Here is a 20,213-nt window from a genome sequence, read left to right on the forward strand (position 1 = left end):
TTATAAAAGCAACCAACACATGAAAAATAAGCTTTGTCATATAATTTTATATTTAAAATATGACAGAATAATGAGAAGATGGATTAAAAACAACATGCCATTTGACTAACTCTCCATTATACCATTCCTAGAGTTTGTTATCAAACTAGAAAATAAAATTACATGAACTTTTTCCTGTCACATTGTTTTGCATTTCGCAGAACACAGCTGAATTCTTATAGTACCTGGGAGTCCGGCCCTGCAGAGTAGGGGGCCAACGCGTCCACCTGTCACCCGGCGGCCCCGGGTTCAATTCCCGGCCGGGTCAGGGGTTTTTAATTGTAAATGATTAGCGTATTTACACGAATAATCCCTGCATCCTAACTTTAGGTAGGCTCATTTTGAAAAAAAGAAATGCCAACTTTGATGCAAAAAAACGCATCCCAATTTCGTGCCTCAAATTTTTAAAAAAATGTGCGTGTATTATTCGCATAAATACCCTTACGCGAATAATACCCGCCACCGAATAATCCCTCACCCTAAATGTAGGAAGGCTGATTTTGAAAAAAAAAAAAATTCCAACATTGACGCAAATAAAACCCGCACCCCAATTTCATGCCCCAAATTTTTAAAAAAAATATGCGGGTATTATTCGCGTAAATACGGTAATATCCCTGGCCTGGGGACTGGATGTTTGTGTCGTCCTTAACGTTCCTTTCCTCACATTGAACACTCTACCCTTCCGCAATTACAATTGCATGCAGGTTCATATCATACTGTGCAAGTATGGGCAAAAGATCTACAGAGGTCGACGCCATGAACAAATATTATTTAAAAAAATAGTACCTGGGATAACAGGTATGAGAAAGAAATACACACACCGTAGAACAGGACGGCAAAAGAAATTATGTTCGTCAGTCGGAGTGGAAGAATCTATATATATAAAATAAGAGTTTTGTCTGTACATTCAGAATTTGAAAAGAATGGTATTTCTGTATTGATCATGTCCACAGTAACAAGAAAATGCAGTTTTTACTTTTCCGTAATTTCTGTCTGTCTGCCTGTATGTACACGCATCACTAGAAAACGGCTGAAGAGAATTTAATAAAAATCGGTATGTAAAGTCGCGGGGTGAGCCGCTACAATCTAGGCTATAAATTATTTTATTCACGCTGAGTGAAATGGTAGTTCAGGGGAAGGCCTGAAATTCAATTCTCAAATATTTATATTATTAGTGGTCATATGGATACATACTACATAACTAAAGTTATATAAAATTAAATTTCTGATCATTTACGTCTTATGAATTTTTACCGTACCGGCTATGATAAGAGTGGTATTTCAGAATCGGAAGACAATTACTACTCTGAAGGCCTATAATATCGAACGCGCGTAACATAGATCAACAATAACATTACACTGACCGTTGTTTGTTGTAATGTTCTTTGTCTCTTATGCTGACATTCAACTTCGAATAATAATAATAATGTTATTTGGTTTACGTCCCACTAACTACTTTTACGGTCTTCGGAGACGCCGAGGTGCCGGAATTTAGTCCCGCAGGAGTTCTTTTACGTGCCTGTAAATCTACCGACACGGGGCTGTCGTATTTGAGCACCTTCAAATACCACCGGACTGAGCCAGGATCGAACCTGCCAAGTTGGGGTTAGAAGGCTAGCGCCTTAACCGTCTGAGCCACTCAGCCCGGCGACATTTAACTTCGATAGATGGGATTACTGCTGCGTACCGAGTATAACAGCCTAACTGAATATTGGCGGGAAATAGCTGAGGAGTTAGATAACTTTCTTCTTTAGCATGCCAATCCTCTGGTTCATACATTTTCTGATACTGCTGGTACGAAACACACTGGTTCATCATAGTAATTCGATACCTATTCTGACGCGCTGTTTTGAATGAGCAGTGTACGCACTTAAGTCAGAGGCTCAGTTAGTAGTAGTAGTAGTAGTAGTAGTATGAATTGGTCTGGAATTACAATTTAGCCCTATTCCAAATTATAGTACCACAATTCACTAAATAACTCAAAATTCAACCCTGAAAAGAGCTGTTTCTTAGGAAAAGCTTCTTCCTCTTCACTTTCATTAAATCTACATTAATTTTATTCCAAATAAGCAGCGAAGATGTGGTTTCTTCTCTGATTTGGAGGAAAAATTGCGTCCACGTCAGATAGTTCATTCCTCAGCCAGTGTAGTGAATTGAGATTTTCCGACTCATCGGGTTCTCCCAGGAAACAGATAAGTAAACGGGCATAGTTTTTGCCCTGGGACTATCCACTATTTGACCTCACCCCCTCCTCCAAAATGAAGAAGATTGTTCACGGATGTCTGCGTCTTGGTTATTCCAGCTCTGTAGCATTGGACTGTTAGTTCGGCAGCATAGTACTGTTCGTTAAAAGTGAGCAAATGTGTGGTTTTTCATTTGATCGAGTATTTCATATGAAGGCATTGCTTTTAATCGCGCCATTCCTACTGATGTCATTGTTATGACCCATGTTCATTTCAGTTGGGAAAACCAGTATCTATAAAGGCAGGCGAAGAGTGAGTGTCTGCCATTACAATGAAAACTCCCCAACCTGATTGTGACTGACGGTAGGCAAGCTGGCCTACCATTACAATGAAAATTACCCAACCCAGTCTTCATATGAGAAAAGACATTGGTGACTTGCCCGTCGTGCTTCTTGGGCAACGTTAAGAGCTATGCAACTTAATACAATCTTGCTCACAATGTTTACACTACCTAACCTAGAATTCTGTACAAAATTTAGAATTCCGTAGCGAAGCACGGGTACATCAGCTAGTGTAATATAAAAAAAATGGAATATCAAAATATTATAATATTTTCCTACTCTACAACATCCATGTCAGTATGTGGACTGAACTACAGAGAAAAAAGAATTTATGATGGACATCAAGACTAGATGACCGTACGCAACAGTAAAGAAGTTAGCATTGGAGAGAATACCTCTATCTTGAGGATGACAATGCTGCCCTCCAACCATGCAAGGTTGAGGAGAAGAGGAGGTCCGGGTGAGATTACTGACCAAGAATGGTTAATTTCTACGACTTGGGGACAAGATCATTGTTCTGTCTCTAAAATTCCTGTAACTCACACACGATACACAACACTTCCCTCCGCTACTGACACATTCTTTACTTCCCACGGCAGACAGCACCAACCCACATTGAGGGAATTCCATTTGTTAACACACTGACGACCAGCCCTGGAGATTTCCGTAGTGCTGCGGCCAGCAGTTGTTGATGGACCGTGAAGATCTCCGTTTTTATGCACGAGCATCGTTTTGTAGCTTGTTGTGCCATCTGTTGGCTATAATTTTAACTACCTCTAATCAAGTCATTAAGTAGAGGGATGCTGGATTTTAGTGTTGATGTATTTTTTAAAAATTGTACGGTCTTTGTAGCCATGGAAACTTTGTATATATACAAGTGTTCTTACGCTCCGAGAATCATGGTAACGTGCCCTACATGACGACAAAGTATTTCAACATTTATATGCAGATGATGTGCCACATGGGTAATGAGCCCTGAGAATTCTCATCGTTTCTCAGCTGACAGTAGGTGATAGTCAAAAGTACGTGACGGGCTAAGAAAATTCTCGCTTTTATGCACCTCGTATTTCCTTGATTATTAATGAAATTGTGGACGAGATTAGGAGTTCCAAACGGTGCAGTCATGTAATATAAATTATCGCTGTATCTTTCTTTCTTCAAACCCTCATGTATTTAACAAAATAATGTTCGATATGTAGAACTATTCCCTGGAGCTCCAGTGCGGATGTCAACATGGCGCAGCATATTCTGTAGCCGACAGCTACCGATAATTGTGATTAATTGTGTACAGACCAGTTATAATAGGTACCAAGTGACAGTGAATTAGATATTTCTAACGATAAACAGCTAACACAAAACCAGTGTAAAAATATGCAAGTAAAGCAAAACCTGTCTTAAAGAGACCCTCTAATATGCAGCAACTTGCCTTTAATGTAAAATTACCTCAGTTCTATGTATTGGGCATAAAATGTAATGCAAATCACTCTATCTGTGGTGATATGTTGCAAGCAAATGAAGATGTGTGTTATGACTGTCATAAACACCCAGTTCCCTTGCTAGAGAAATTAACCAAACACAATTAAAATACATGGCCGGGAAATGAACCTGGGGCTCTCTGAATCGAAGACCACTACAATGACGATTTGGCCAAGGAGGTAGACAATAATATATTCATTATATGACAAAAATTTAAAAGCTTCACACACGGTAATTTAAAATTTCCCTTTCAATACAACTTTATTCACAGTCTGGTCGAATCTAAACTACGTGCTGGGCTGACAAACATCGAGATTACCTACCATGAAAATCCATGGATCCTGGCAATAAATAGCTTATTCTCTTGTCATTGCATTGGCCAAAACCCAATAGAAATTATTTTTAAGATGAATCACATTATTGAGCTCTCTCATATTTACTTTTGTAATGGCATAAAACCAATGCAATATCTTTAAATTGTTATTAAAAGGGTGCAGGTAGGTGAAACAGGCTGAAACTAACCTGTGTTAGTGTTTCTAACCGCCTGACGATTGTGAAGATTACGCTATCATAGCATAATAAAGAATTGGAAGTACAATAAAAGCATACATAACAAGAAAACAGCTCAAACCGATGAAGAATTCATGATAGAAAAAAAAAACACCTATCCCTCAGAAGGTCGCTGCCAACTCTTAAAATAACTACAAAGCAAAAAAAATGATTAGAATGAATTAGGGAAAGAGAAAGACTCTTTAAAAAGGACCAATCATTTCTTTTGAATGAATAAATGTTATGGCAATCTGCTGTGTTTTTTATCATATATGTTTTAGTTAATCTGTTGAGTGCTTGAATTAATTTTATGAAAAGTATATACAATAAATATTTAGCAAGAAACATTAGACATTTGCTTCACGCTGTACAATTTACTGGTACTGTATATTCATGTGGCATTTTTTGGCCACGTTTCACATAGCGTTTCAGAATGTTATTAACAGTACAAATCTACTGTATTTGGCAAGGAGAAAAGGAAACTTCCTAGTCGTTACTCACTTCCTACTCCTGGTTTCTTTCTAATCTTCCTAAACAGGTGGCCATTCTGTAAGACTTCAAACAGTGTTACTATACACATATTATGGCAACGAAAGTTACATTACCCCTCTTTGGTATCGTAAAGCGAAGGTATTCGTTGGTACAGGTGCCTTGTACTTGGTTACTGAACTGGTCCGAGATATTAAATAGGATGGTTGTCGTTTTAATCCCGGAGTACCCTTTGATACAATTTTGGATGATTTTCTGACCGTTTCCTTCCAGGGAGATCTAGGACTGGTCTCCTTCGGTTTACGTTTGGAGGGAAGAGTAATTTTGTTTCTTTTTACTTCTTTTAGTAAATTATTAGAGAGAGGTGACTCTTCACACTGAGCAGTTGAGGCTTTGGCCCAAGTACATGTTGTCTTCTTTGAAGGAACTGCATATCCCGGAATAAAGTACTCCACGCCACCTATCACAAACCGCTCAAGACCTGAAAGAGAGGGAAAAGAAATATAATGAGATGTGGTGTTCACAGTTGCTAGTGTACTAAAGGATTATAGACCCTAACACATTCAATGGAAAGAAAAAAGTATCTAACTGAGGCCACATATAGTGAATTAAAAAAAAAAAAAAGAAGAAAGTAATTTAAATAATGTTATGCAGTAGAAACCTGATATACCATAGATTCTGATTTATTATGGCGAAATACATGTCTCCTTAGATATATACAGTATTAATTTATTAGTGAAATTCTTATTTTCGAAAGCCACTCAGCACGGTGGTTGAGTTTTAAAATTCCATATTTAGTTACAAAGAAACTTAAACCCTTCAGTCAAGGTGATTTTATAAAGGAATGTTTAATGCTAGCAGGTGAAGAGTTTTGTCCAAACATCAATGAGGAGTTTGAAGCTACCATCTTATCCCCGCAAACGGTGTCGAGAAGAATTTGAGGCCTATCTGATGATGACCACTTACAAATGATCAGAAATGATGAAAAACTCCCAGGCATTCTTCTTAGCAATCGACGGATCACAGATATTTCTGACACAGCCCAACTAGCCGTTTTCATAAGGGGTTGATGAAAACCTTACAATTTGAGAGGAACTACTGGATTTAGTGCCCATGACGGATACCACAAAAGGCATCGACATTTTCAACTGCATTGTAAGTGTTGTTGAAAATGCTTCCTTCCCATGAAACAAACTAGTTTCAATAGCCTTCTATGGCAGGACGCACTGATGGAGCAGTTGGGCTCTTAATACAGCTCACACACTTGTTCCAATTCACTGTATCATATACTTCGAAAACCTATGAGCGAAAAGCATTGAACTGAGCAATGTAATGACTGCAGTGGTTTGAATCACTAACCTCATAAGTTCAAGGGCAATTCAACGAATTCCTAGCAGAAAGCGACAGTGAAATTGGTGATTTGCCTTACCATTGTGCTGGCTTAGTCGAGGCAAAGTACTCAATGCATTTTTTTAACAACGACAATACATACCTACATTTATGGAGCAAGAAAATGTGCCAGTCCCCGAACTACAAGATCGCAGGTAGATTTGTGACCTCGCATTTCTAGCGGATTTAACAGGTCATTTAACATTCTGAATGTTTCTCCCCAGGGAAAAGGTTTAACCCTCGGGACGTTGCGCGAGGCAGTGTAACGTCAGTCGTCGCGTGCGGTGGAAAAGACCGCGGAAGAATTCCATATCCTTTTTGTATTTCAATTTGCTATTTATTTTTGTTATGTTGCTATATTTTTGTTTCCTCTATTTTCATTATTAAAAATACAAATATTATTTATTTACATTTAAATAGTGCTTTACAATAACTAACGTTACGTTCTACTTAACACACATCAAAAAACAGTGAAATGGGAAGAACATAGATTCACAGAATTCACAAAAGTAAACTGGTAAAAGAAGTATAGTACAATGTACAAGTAATTTACAACTATCAGTAAAAATATGTACAAAACAAAGTTACAGCAATATAAATAAGGTAAGAGCAAGGCTACAACAGATAGAAGGGTAACAGCAATTAGAGATTTACTGTTCACTAAAGACAATTTATTTGTCATTATTCATTATATTCGAGAGCTGACTGTGTCCTTAGAAAATAAAACGGTCATCTTTATTTTCTTCATCTTCACCTGCTGTCCCCATGCTGCAGGCTTGACAGGTGAAGACAGTGTGCTCCCGGCATATGCACACAGAGCAGGTAGCACACAAAGTCTTCGTCTTTCTGTTTCCTTTTCTATGCCATAAATCAATTTGTTTATCCTATCAACTTCTTCGGAATCCATTTTCACTCACAACACAAGTAAACAGTCAAACAATTTGTGTATACGAAAAGTTGCGCGTCCAGGATTAGAACCAAATTCAACAAACGGCAGTAGTCGCCTGCGGTCGAAAGGACCGCACACTCACATAAACATCCACAGCGACAACAGAAGAGCTATTAGGGAGCGCTACCTGGCTATAAACACTAGAGGAAGATTGCGGGGTAGATATGGTGGAGGGAGAAATCTGTCCTGTAACAATCATAGACAGAGTAACAAAAGAAAAATGTGTGGGGTCAAAAAGACAGCGAAGACCGCGGCGCGTCGTCCCGAGGGTTAATAATTACAGAAATGTTTGACAGAGTGAAATCGCTCAAATTAAAATTGTGTTTGTGGGAGTATTAGTTCATGAACAGAACTATTCCAAATTTTCAGAAACTGCTTGTAGTGTTTTAATGTGCTACAGCTGATGATATTGATAAGTATATCAAAATCATTAAAAAACCTTTATTTGGAATATGATTCTAGATTTAACAATTTGGAGTGTCTGGAAGCTGATTTTCAACTTTTAACCACACCATATTCAGTTGTTGCAGATAACATTGAACTAGACTTAAAATTAGAGATTTGCAGCAAGAATGTTGAGTATTTTTTGGTTCCGTGTATGCCTGTGAACGACTCTTTTCTATTTTAGAAACAACTAAACCAAAACAGAGAAGCCAGTTGTCAGATCACAATTTGAATAAGCTCTTAAACTTCATATTTCTCAAACATTAACTCCAAATATTGAAATACTAGTAAACGAAAAAAAGACCTAAAAAATCAAGCAAAAGCAAGAGTAGCCACTGACTATCGATATCATGAGGTAAAACGTATGTTTCAATTTCACAGGTTGTCTTTCCTACTATTTTTGTTGTAAAAGTGTATTATGTTATTATTAACACTCATTTTACAGTGGATGATATTGCAAAACACAGCAAATCTTCATTTCCTCACTGTCTGTTTCGAAGATGCACTGAAAAATAACAAGTTTTGTTTGTATATCTAGAAATAAAGTTGTTGTTCTTAATAAAGTTACGTTACAATACAATAAAGTACGTGGAGAGAGTGTGTGACGAGTTACCTGACATCACATGTACAAACAGTTGGTTGACCCTGGTCTATAATGAAGATTGATGTATGACGTACTGTATTTACTTGCATAATTTCCCCTCATTTTCTTAAAATGAAGAGGACAAAACTCGAGAGAGGGAGGGGGGTTAAACACATGGATATTATGCGATGACTGCAAAAAAAAAGGGACGTTAAAATTGAGATACATAACTTCATTAATATTTAAAAGCAAGTAACTAAACTCAGGCGAGTTGGCCGTGCGGTTAGGGGTGCGCAGCTGTGAGCTTGCATCCGGGAGATAGAGGGTTTAAAACCTACCATCGACAACCCTGAAAATGGTTTTCAGTGAGTCCCCATTAGGCTGTACCCTAATTAAGGCCAAGGACGCTTCCTTACCACTCCTAGGCCTTTCCTATCTCATCGTCGCCATACGACCTATCATTGTTGGTACGATGTAAAGCAAAATTGTTAATAAAAATAAGAAAATAACATAACACAAAATTTGAACAGTTGTGAGACTTTTCTTCAAATACCATGCTGTGTTCAAATTCAAAAGTGGTGGCAATATAGGTGAACTTGATCTTGGGGTCAACCTTAGCAACAGAAACACTGCATAATAAATAACGGGCATTCCTACTAAGCAGTAATAGCAAAAATTCGTGACATGTGCGATAAGTGAGATATTTTTATATAGATTTAACCCTACGCGGGCAGAAGTGTTTTATGTCTGTAAGTAGACCGAAAATAAGGCAAATTAAAACTCATCCAGAATTATCGAACACTAGCTATGAACATGCATATGTATGTAATATTAAATAATTACCTAGAATATTGGATGTATTCCAACACAGAGTTTTGTAGGATATTATCAATTTTTTTTTTGCGACAGCATGTTGTTGCAAAAAAGGCATAAGAGTCATTCCACAAATAAGTTATTACGCCAATCAAAGCCCTTATATCGGATAGTATTGGATATGACCACTCTTTGATTCTACATGTTCTAGATGGATGTGTTGCCTGTTGTTTCCATGAATTATGATTTCCTGGTGAATTATGAAAAAATTTCGGTATCAAAACAAAGTGAAAAGTACTCTGTAGGCCCAGTCGCTATGTCAAAATATGAGTGTAAAATTGGTCCTTGATTAATATTATAAATTGGAATGGTACTTGAAGTTACTCAAGTCAATCCTTTTGTCAGCTGCTTCGTTCGGTGGGGCCCATGAGTCATTCTTGCACTGAGAAGACTCACTACTTGAATTTCTATCTTCGGACTCTTCAAAGGAAAAAATCTTTCATCTACTTCTGTAGAGTCCGAAAATGAAGCAATCTATTTCTCACCAACTCTCTTCTTAATAACCATGTCACAAAATAGCTATATAAATCACAAAAAAGCGTCTCAAAACTCACAATGCACGCTTGACTAAAGACGATAGACTTTTGAATATGAATAGATGTACTCCAACGCAGAGGTCTGTAGGATATTATCACATCTTTCTTTTGCAGCAGCATATCAGCCTCTCACAGCTTGTAAAAAGCTAGCAGGGGATTCTCCTTTCAGCCAGACCTATAAGTGTTGTTTACTGCCATCTGTTGAGCTTTTTGATTACTACGTCTGCCAGTGGATCTCACAGACCATTTAATATATTAAATTCTGCTCGCGGGCAACCTATTATGGGATTTAATACATCAATTTCCGCCCCCTACGAATTCATATAATGGGAATTGGGACTTTGTATTTATGTGTTAAGCGAGAAAACATGTTAATGAGGACTAATGAGGTTTCACTGTACTTGTATTATATCACTGGGATCCCTTCCTTCTTTTGCACTTGTCCTGCGTTCCTAATATTTTACTACCTGTATTCATCTTTATATTTTCTTCCTTTTACCAGTGTTTATTCTACTCTCATCTTATCCCACACTTTCCACATCAGACTACAGCATAATGAACGTAACGAAGCTGCTTAGTACCAAGTGTTCAAGGCTTACATTAAACCAGTTTAATCTATACAGTAGGACAATAGGCAACATACATACATCTTCTTCTGTGCTACTCCACTGCTGAGTATGCATGCTCCGTGTGGCATAAGTCCAGCCATGCCAAAAACATAGATGTAGCACTAAATGACACCTGCCGTATTATCACAGGTTGTTTAAGACCTACTCCCATAGATAAACTCCACTGTCTCGCTGGTATAGCACCACCCGAAATCCGACGTGAGATTGCTGCTAGGCATGAGAAAAGCAAGGCTATGACTATGGAAGCCCATCCTTTGTATGCCTGTCAACCAGCACATCCTAGGTTGAAATCAAGAAAGAGCTTCTTGACAACCACTGAAGCTCTTAAAGGAACACCACAACAAGCAAGAATCTCAATGTGGCGGGAAAAATGTCAACATTTGAGAGAATGGATGGTTCCAAAGGAAGAACTTCCTCCTGGACATTCTGAACAGTGGACAACATGGAAGGCTCTCAATCGATTACGCTCCAGCACCACGAGATGCAAGACCAACCTACAGAAATGGGGCCTTCCTGTGGAGACAGTTTACTGCAAGTGTGGTACTAAGCAGACTAACGAGCATCTTCTACTGTGTCCATCTTCTCCAGCCACTTGTACCATTAAAGATCTAATGAGGGCAACTCCAAATGCGCTTGTCGTGGCCAATTTTTGGTCAACCAATATTTAAAATTACCTTTTTTATTTTTTGTCTCTCTTACTTTGTACTTCTGACACGATAAATAAATAAATAATACATCTTCTTTATAGTCTTTCAAAATTCAGTCTGCAAAATGAATTAATTAATCCCACTCCTTATTCTTTTCTTTTTTTTTTCAATGCAGTTTCTTGCTATACATGAACAGATACAATATATATATATATATATATATATATGAAACTTCTTACATCTTTCCTCTGGTTGTGGGGGATCCAACTGGAACAAATCAGTTCCGAGATCGAGATCAATTCCCTTCTCAGGCAAGTGATCATGATCGTGAGCATGGCATTCACACCAGTTCTTGTAGCGAAAACGTTTCAGTTCTTCAAACCAAGCTTTGTTATCTGGAGCCTTCGGACAGCAACAGTCTCCTCCACTCATACCAAGTTCTGAGGCTGTATCCTGGTCGTTCAGGTACTTGTGGATAGTTCTACATCTGCAGGCCTTGCAAGGGCATCGTTGGGAAGCAAGAATTTGACAACAACGGCATCGTGATATGTCCTGTGGAAAGAAATTATTTTTTAATACAAAAAATTCTGAAAGTTTGCTAAAGGCACATATTATGGGAATAGAAAAACAGATGTTCATATCAGTAAGGAAAAGAAATGAAAAAGTGACTAATCATGTCTTATGATCCTATCTTTCATTACATGAAACACACAGAATTTTTTCTAGTTTGATATGAATTTCAACTAATAACAGCTCACACCTCCTTTCCCTTGAGAATAATGAGAACAACATAAGAAACTTGTCATTACAAGCATAGCTGGCAGAAGAATAATGTATCCCCCTGAAACCAGTGTTTACCACCTCCTTGCCTTTTTCCTCTAGCAGGGACGACAGAAAGAGGGAGTTTGTTTTCAACTCTGATGCATCTATGCACTCCGCTAATGAAGTTAGTCGTGTTCTATATTGCTGGGTCGAGTGGCTCAGATGGTTGAGGCGCTGGCCATCTGACCCCAACTGACTCAGACCAGTGGTATTTGAAGGTGTTCAAATACGTCAGCCTTATGTCGGTAGATATACTGGCATGTAAAAGAACTCCTGCGGGACAAAATTCCGGCACCCCGGCGTCTCCAAAAACCGTCAAAAAGTAGTTAGTGGGTAAAAACAATAACATTATTATTCATTTAAATGTTCTATAGCCGACCTTGAACCAGTTGGTGTTACAGAATGTGTGGATAGTAGTGTTAAGGAGTAATAAGTACCTCTGTTCAGACAGTCGATATGGTGACACAGTGCAGTTGCAGTGGTAGAAAATTTTGAAAATTGAATTTTGGTTATCTTGAGTTATGACATGAGTATATATGTCATTTACAGTGTAAGTGAGATGCTCTCACTATGCTCCCTTATGTGTGTGTGTTTGTGAGGGAGCAGTCGCCCATCCAAGTAGTGACCATGCCCAACATTGCTTAACTGTGTATACTGTATTTGTACGATATATCTGGTATCCTTACGCTGTACCAGTGCTGTTGTGGGTGGGGAGATGTTTTGCTAACACCTAGTGTTGTTGTAGAACGGAGTTTGAAAATTACTTCCCGTCACTGCCGTGAACTGGAAAGGTCACCATGGAAATCCAAGATGGCTGCCAATGTTGCAAAACCCTTTCTCCCCCAAGCTAAAATGCTGTAGTACTGCTAAAACTGCCAACCTAAATTAAGGCAAAATGTAAGGTCTTACTGAAAATTTTGTGCTCACCCCAGTTTTGAAGCTAAATAGATACTTTTTTTAAAAATAATGATTCAAGATATATCCTTGTATATGTCCTGTGATTTACTTTGTTGGTGCTTATGTCTTTTGTTTAAAGAATTAATTAGTAATTTCCACTTTCTGTGATTCATTTTGCAAATTAAAATTAATATTTGCTATAGTAATAATTATTTCACATACATGTTAATGTCACTGTTAGAATCACTAAACTCTATCGTTTCTTAATATTAAAAGTTTTAAATCTCTTGTTTAAAAAAGACCAAATGATTTTAGTTTTTGAAATTGAAAATTGAGGTTAGGTTCATCGTCATGTTGACTTGCATTTCGCTGGCTAACATTAAGATCAATGTCATCTTCACTTTCAGTAGGAGTAATCTGAGGAGGGATAACACCATTAGGCCTAATATCTGTCAAATAAACTGTTCCTGTCTGTCTCATTGTTTTCATCTTCGCTAGAAGATATAAGTTATCACTGTCACTTCCTAACACCATAGCCTGAATGTATTTTTTCACATAAGTGTACCGAATAATATTTTACCATCTTACCCTTTCGCTTGAAAGCAATACCTCGCGCCAAAAAAACTTGTCGTGCAATGTTCGTGGTGCATGACATGGCCAGCGCGTGCCAACCTCTCAAAGAAATAGAAAACAAGAACGTTATATTCTCTTTGTCAGAGAGAAAATGGTATTTACTTGTAGTTAAGAGATACCTTGGATCAGCCAATATGCAGACGAGAGTCATCTGTTACATTAAGCCTGAACAAACGGTCTTTGAAAACTGGCTTTTATGGCATCGGATCTCATCGAATCATGGCAGTTTTATGATTCACAGAGCATCGGCTTACATCGGATCTTGGCGGGCACTGGGTTAACTGTCGTTAAGTCTGATGAGTCTTTTCAAGAGCAAATTATTTAGCACCATTTGCTACAATTTGGAAAGTAACTGGCTTAGTGTTGTAGCATCTTTCTAGGCATCACCTGAGCTTCTTCCCTTACTTCCAGTGCTTCGAAAGCAAGGTAACCAGGTGGTGAACAGGGCTGCTGCTGTCTCGGTTAGAAGAAGGAATGGCTTGGAAGCGAGTCTGTAGTAGTCGGGTGAGGTTGCTATTGATGGGGTTCGAACAGGTACTGGTGCGGGGGGCTCAAGAGGGGTGGGGGAAGTGATCGGGGATTTTTGGTTTGTGTGTTCATGTGTCTGACATGTTTGTACTGGTATTTTGGTGTGTAATGTGCTTAAATTGCCTTTTTAATATAAGGGCAGCTAGTGAAAGAAGAGGTGCGATTGCCTTGGCAACTGGTACATATTGCCTGGTTCTGCAGCATCTTATAATCAGCGTGGTGGTGGTTTCCTAGCATGAAGGTGTGGAGTGATGTAATTTCAGGCAATTAAAGCACTGAATTACAAGTGAGGTACTGATGTGTGACTCAGGGTCAGGCTTTTCAAGTCTGCAAGTCTGCCTTAGGTTGTGAAGGTGAGTGTGGTTTTTGGCCTTAGATTGTGTGGTGTGGCAGTCCAGAAATTGGATGGAGTTTGGTACCTGTTCCATCTCAGTCCCAGATTCGGTTCATTTGTAGAGCCGACCTTTTGGTGCTTGGGCAGGGTTTGCTTCCAATCCCGTCTTAGCCTTAAGATCCGTTTGTGTAGTTTGGGTTCTGTGCATTAAATACATTCGTTTTTAAGTACATGTGATTTTCAGTGTGACAGTATTTAGTGTTCTCAGCAGTGGGTCATGAATTTGGGTCTCAAGTGTGCCTAGGTTTTTATGCTGTTTGTTTGTGTGTGTGTCAGGAGTCTGTGTTTTAGTCTGGTAAAAATTTTCAATTACCTTTGCAGAAAATCTGTAAATTTATGTTTCACAGGTCATTACTGCAACTGGGGATGATGATTATTAAGTGGTTTGAGAACTCTTCGATCATGGCTACTGTGTCACGTACCAGAGCACCCAGACCCAAAGAAATTTGATAAAATCCAGACAATACAGTAGTGGGTTACCTTTCCTCACTGTACACCTTCGCCATGCTCACTGCAGAGTTGCAGACACCACATCGTTGGACTCTGGTTTATGCTGACGATATCATAGTCTCCTGTGAATCTTGGCAAGAACTAAAACAGCTAGACTAACATCGGAAAAGTCACTTTGGCAAATACGGATTGCAATTTAATGACTGGAAGATGGAGTCCTCTTTTGATTGGAAGATCCCATTGTACTTCAAATCAAAGATTTATAAAACAGTCATATGTCCAGTAGTACTATGCGTAGGATGAAGAAAAGTGGAAATAAAGCTGATCCCTGATGAACGTCAACTTGGATATTAAGTGGTGCAGAGATTTCTGCAGCAAGTCAGACATAGCTGGTGACATACTTGTAATCTATTAGAATCTACAAAATTGCGTAATGAGAAGAAACAAACAAGTGACATATCAAGTCATGATAAACACAATGGCAGTTCACTGTGGGAATAGGGAGCAACAGAATGAGGAGATGAGAACAAATATGAAGGAAAAAAGTATCCAGTATTCGGGAGATAGTGGGTTCGAATCCCACTGTTGGCAGCCCTGAAGATGGTTTTCCATTTTCAGACCAGGCAAATGCTGGGGCTGTACCTTAATTAAGGCCATGGTCACTAACTTCCCACTCCTAGCCCTTTCCTGTCCCATCGTCACCATAAGACCTATCTGTGTCGATGCGACGTAAAGCCAATAGCAAAAAAGATGACTGGGATTATCTCCACATTTTCATACACTGCATACACTCCTGATCAATGCCTGTTCTTCTTCTACAACAATTTCTTGTGAACCCTTGATAGGGTTGTTTCTACTTTCCCAAGAGGGCGGGCTTCAATACTCACTGAGAGGCCATCTTGACTGACCTTCAGAGACATGTAAGATAAGAAGGAAGCCAGTTAAAACTCACAAAAAGAAGGGAAGAGGTAAGAATATAAAAATGAATATAGGTGAAGAAAGATTTGGAACACAGGAAAAACACAGAAGACAAGTATCCACACGGGTCAATCTAACAGATGAAGAGGCACAAACAAGTGACAAATCAAATCATATGTAGAAAGATAGGAACATAAACAAGAATGAATAATTGGAAAAATACAATGGTATATCACTGCAGGAAAAGGGAGCAATGGAGAGAGGAGACAAGAACACACAATGCCTAAAAATCTATAAATTATATTTCCTACACATCACATTACCTCTCTTTCAGCGCAAGATTTATGTTCTAGATCTCGCAAAGCAAATCGTGATTGATCTCTAGCAGGAATTCCTCCTGTATCAACACTTCCATCTCGAGACGAATGAAGTGGGAGAATTGGAATGTGTTCAGCTTCTGCTTTTTGAGGCGATTTCTTTTCTCTTGGAGATCTTGTATCTGTCCGATCACCTCTGCATCGACAAGAACATAGCTGATGAACTGGAACTCGTGTAATTCTTGAGCTTGGATGCTTTTCCTGGGCAGATTTTATTTTCGATGCACATCTTTTACTACGATTCGAACACACTACACGTGTTGGAACTTGTCTTGTTCTAGTCCTTCCATGCAATTTCTTGACCACATGCCCCGGATCTGAATCACTATCATGTTGAGCCTTATTTTCTCTAGCAGTTTTTGACTTCTTGTCTTCAACAGGATCTGCCTGGAATTTCCTTTGAAGCAACTCTGCCCTTTTCTTGAATCGCCGCAGAAATACCGATTCTGGAGAATAATTTAAAACAGAGTAAACATCTTCAAGAGATTTCACCAGATGAGGAGAACTGCATGGTGTTGTGAAATGAACACTTTCAGCAACAGGACATATGTTAGAGGCTGATTGTGAATCTAATGTTTTTCTTGAAAGACCCTCACCATCCCCTAACGAACCTTGCGAAGGTAACCCTTCAATTTCGCTATGATCTCCACAACATCCAGAGCATGTTCTTATTTCACAGCCCTTGGTATCAATGTATACATTCCCAGTAACTGTTGAACCATCCGTCTTGTTCTCGGTTTCTATATAAATATCAGGACAATAACACTGAGCACACGGTTTCTTTTCCTTTTGAATAATTTTTTGTTTCTTGGTTGATTTCTCTGAGGTAGGTTTAGAAGTTTTTGGTTGTTCGTGACACTGACTGTGACGATGTTTCTTTTTCACACCAGAAACAATGGTTATGTTTCGTTTTGATCGCTTGGCTGTGCTGTTTGATGAAGGTTTCACGTTTTCTTGCTCAGGATCAGTACTCTCAGTACGAGCAGCACTGATATGACTAGATGAATTTCGAGCCTTCCAAGATTCATACTTGCGTTTCAAAGGTGAAGGGGGAAGTTCCTTCCACGATTTGTCCGAGTGTCTTGGCGTCCTAGAAAACAAGAAAGAAAAATATTACATTACAAACTGAAACCTGAGGAGACTGAATATCAGGTAGGAAATAGAAAACTGGAACAGGAAGATCATTTCAAGTACTTAGGATGTGAGTTTCCAATGTTGCCAGCTTTGTCTGCATTTCCATTGAATAACTGTAATGTGTTAGATCATGTCACCTGAAAATTCAATTAACATACCTGCATCCTCATTACACAGAGCGATCCATATAAACCTGAACTACTTTTTTAATAGGTTAATAGGTGATAATTCCTTCTGAAAGCCCGTACAAACTGGAAATTTGTTCAAAGGATCTTAGTGGCTCTGGGAGAATCAGTACCGCTGACCGTTGTTGACAATTTTGTTGACTATCATGACAATAACGAGTACTGTTGGCAAATTAATAATTCGTTCGCAGTCTTTAGCTGGCAGTTGTAACGGAAACATGCAGTACACACTTCAAGAGTGTGTTTTTATTGTGAAAACATACTGAAAGACAGAATCATCGGTTAGAACAATGGGCATTCCGAAGAGAATTCAATGTGCGTGATGTTCCAACTAAGGCAACAATTTTATTGATTGTAAGGAAGCTGGAGACAACTGGTGTACTAAACAGTGACAGTGGTAAACAAAGGCCATCAGTGAGTGCAGAGACTATTGATAACGTTCAAAGACGCTTCAAGAACTCTACCAAGAAATCGTTGCGTTGACTGACCCAAGCATTTCATATGGCACAAACCACAGAGCTGCAAAGAAATCGGGGATGCGACCATACAGAATGTATACGACCTATATGAATATGAAAGAAGTAGATAATGAGAAACGAATGCATTATTGTCGACTGTTTCAGGGGTTTATTATTCAACGTCCAGACACTCTCTCCATAACTTGGTATAGAGATGAGGCACGGTTTCATCTGTCAGGTTACATCAACACACAAAAGAACAGATATTGGGCTGCTGTAAACCCCCATATCATCCACAAAACACAGAAGGTTATTTCCAACAAGATGGAGCCATTTGTCATACGTCTAATGTTTCCATGCAACTTGTAACCAGTTTCTTTGCTGCCCGAATAATCTCAAAAAATTTGTGCCATCCCGGATTAACGAACTTTATCTTATCTTATGTATATATGTATGTAATCTCCCAATTGTGTATTATCACCTCCCAAAGTTGCACATGTGTCCTACTGATTCAAATGCTATAAATTAAAGTAGTTCAGGTTTATATGGATTGCTCTGTAGGTCAGCCTCCATAGCACAACAGTTAGCATTATGAGCTGCCATCCATGCAGGTCCAGGTTCAATTCCAGGTACTGCCAGAAATTTAAGAATGACAGGAAGGCTGGTATGTGATTAAAATGGGACATTTAGCTCTCCTCCACTGGGGGTGTGCCTGAAAAGAGCTGCACCACCTCAGGATGAGGACACTAGTTTACTCGTTATTGACTGTTGCAAGCCTCAGCTGTAACTAAGCACCTCCACAATCCTATATTTGCAACTAGCTCTGTGGTCTTGTTTAGCCGACCAGACATAATCAAATTTTTTTTTTGTGATACACATAAACCCCGCTATACGCGGATTCATTATCTGTGATTTTGCATATGCGCAATTTTGGTTTTAAACCTAGTGTTGCCGTCTAATAACTGTACGTGGAAACTGTAATGCCTTAAAGCGGGTACAGACATGCGTTTCGACCCGTTATACGCTGATTCATTATCCATGATTTCACATACCTATGCACGATTTTGGTTTCAACTCTAGTGTTGCCATCTGTTAACTGTACATGGAAACTGTAATGCTTTAAGGCACGTACAGACATGCATTTCGAACTCTGTTACCTAAACTACATTGCGCGCCAAGATTAAACGGGGCAAGTGCATCTTTATAGGCATCTTCTATCGTGTTTGTCGAGATGTAAATTGTCAGTTCCAGTCAATAGAGCTTTGAAGTTGCACCTGACAGGTTTCATATTTAAAATGTTGGGTAAAAGGAAAGAATCGTGTACGAAAGTCGTATTCATTAGAAACAAAGAAGTTTTGGATTGTTATGAGAAGGGTGAGCGTATTGTTGATATTCAGCGTGCTTTGGGACTTAGTGAATCCACTGCAAGAACTATTCGTGACAATGCGCAATCAATTCGAAAAACTGCTCAATCTTCTACTAATGGAGGTGTGACTAGTGACCAAATCTCGCTCGGAAGCGATGGAAAGAATGGGAAAAAATGCTCTAAGCCATTGGATTGAGGATCACAACCAACAACACACGCCTCTCTCTGGAATGCTACTGAAGCTAAAGGCAAGAGCTTGTATGCAGAGTTTAGTTTATTATTGTGTGTTTCAGTATTAAATTTTTAAGTGCATAAATTTTGCATTAAAACATGATAATGGTTTTTTGTTTGTTTGTAAAAATACTAAGAATCTCTGCTATTTTAATATGTGAGTAAAGAGAAACCTAACCCTATATTTTACATATACAATGACTCTCGATTTACGCGAATTCAGTATGCGCGGCAATTCCGCGGAACATAACTATCACGTATAACGAGGCCTACCTGTATCTGAAGCCATATTTTTTCAATTACGTTTAATTAAGGTGGGTTTTTTTTCCAGGTACAATTCTGTTAACGTATGTTTTCTTTTTCTCAGATAGTTTGAAAATGGATTTATTCAAAATTAGTTTTTGCAGACTGAAGAACCTAACAGGTCATAAAAGCAAAATAATTATTTATATATATAATTAAATAAATAATTATTTTGCTCTTATGACCTCATTAGACTACTTCAGTCAACCATTTTCTCGTCATCTTCTTCGATAAATTTTCTTTTCGAATTGCTCAGTAGCCTAGCATTTGTTGTGATCTTTTCTTTCGTTCCACATTTGTAAATACCCTTTTTATTGTATGTCATTGGTCTATTTTTGATTTAAATCTTATTTTTATGTTTTTCAGTTTCTTGAATTTTCTTGCCTTGTT

The 20,213-nt window shown here is 38.5% G+C and overlaps 1 protein-coding gene across 1 annotated transcript in view; it reads right to left on the bottom strand.

Annotated features, from left to right (window-relative positions):
* Positions 1-4,839: 4,839 nt before the first annotated feature.
* LOC136885973 (uncharacterized) overlaps positions 4,840-20,213 on the bottom strand; it is a 33,153-nt gene continuing 17,779 nt past the window's right edge. The window contains exons 2-4 of the mRNA XM_067158680.2: positions 16,093-17,236; positions 11,367-11,679; positions 4,840-5,558 (exon numbers count right to left, since the gene is read on the bottom strand). Coding sequence (XP_067014781.2) covers positions 5,185-5,558; positions 11,367-11,679; positions 16,093-17,236 — 1,831 coding nt within the window. The 3' untranslated portion in view covers positions 4,840-5,184. The remainder of the gene's footprint in view (positions 5,559-11,366; positions 11,680-16,092; positions 17,237-20,213) is intronic.

Source organism: Anabrus simplex, chromosome X, assembly GCF_040414725.1.
Source record: "Anabrus simplex isolate iqAnaSimp1 chromosome X, ASM4041472v1, whole genome shotgun sequence".
In the NCBI taxonomy this organism is placed as follows: domain Eukaryota; kingdom Metazoa; phylum Arthropoda; class Insecta; order Orthoptera; family Tettigoniidae; genus Anabrus; species Anabrus simplex.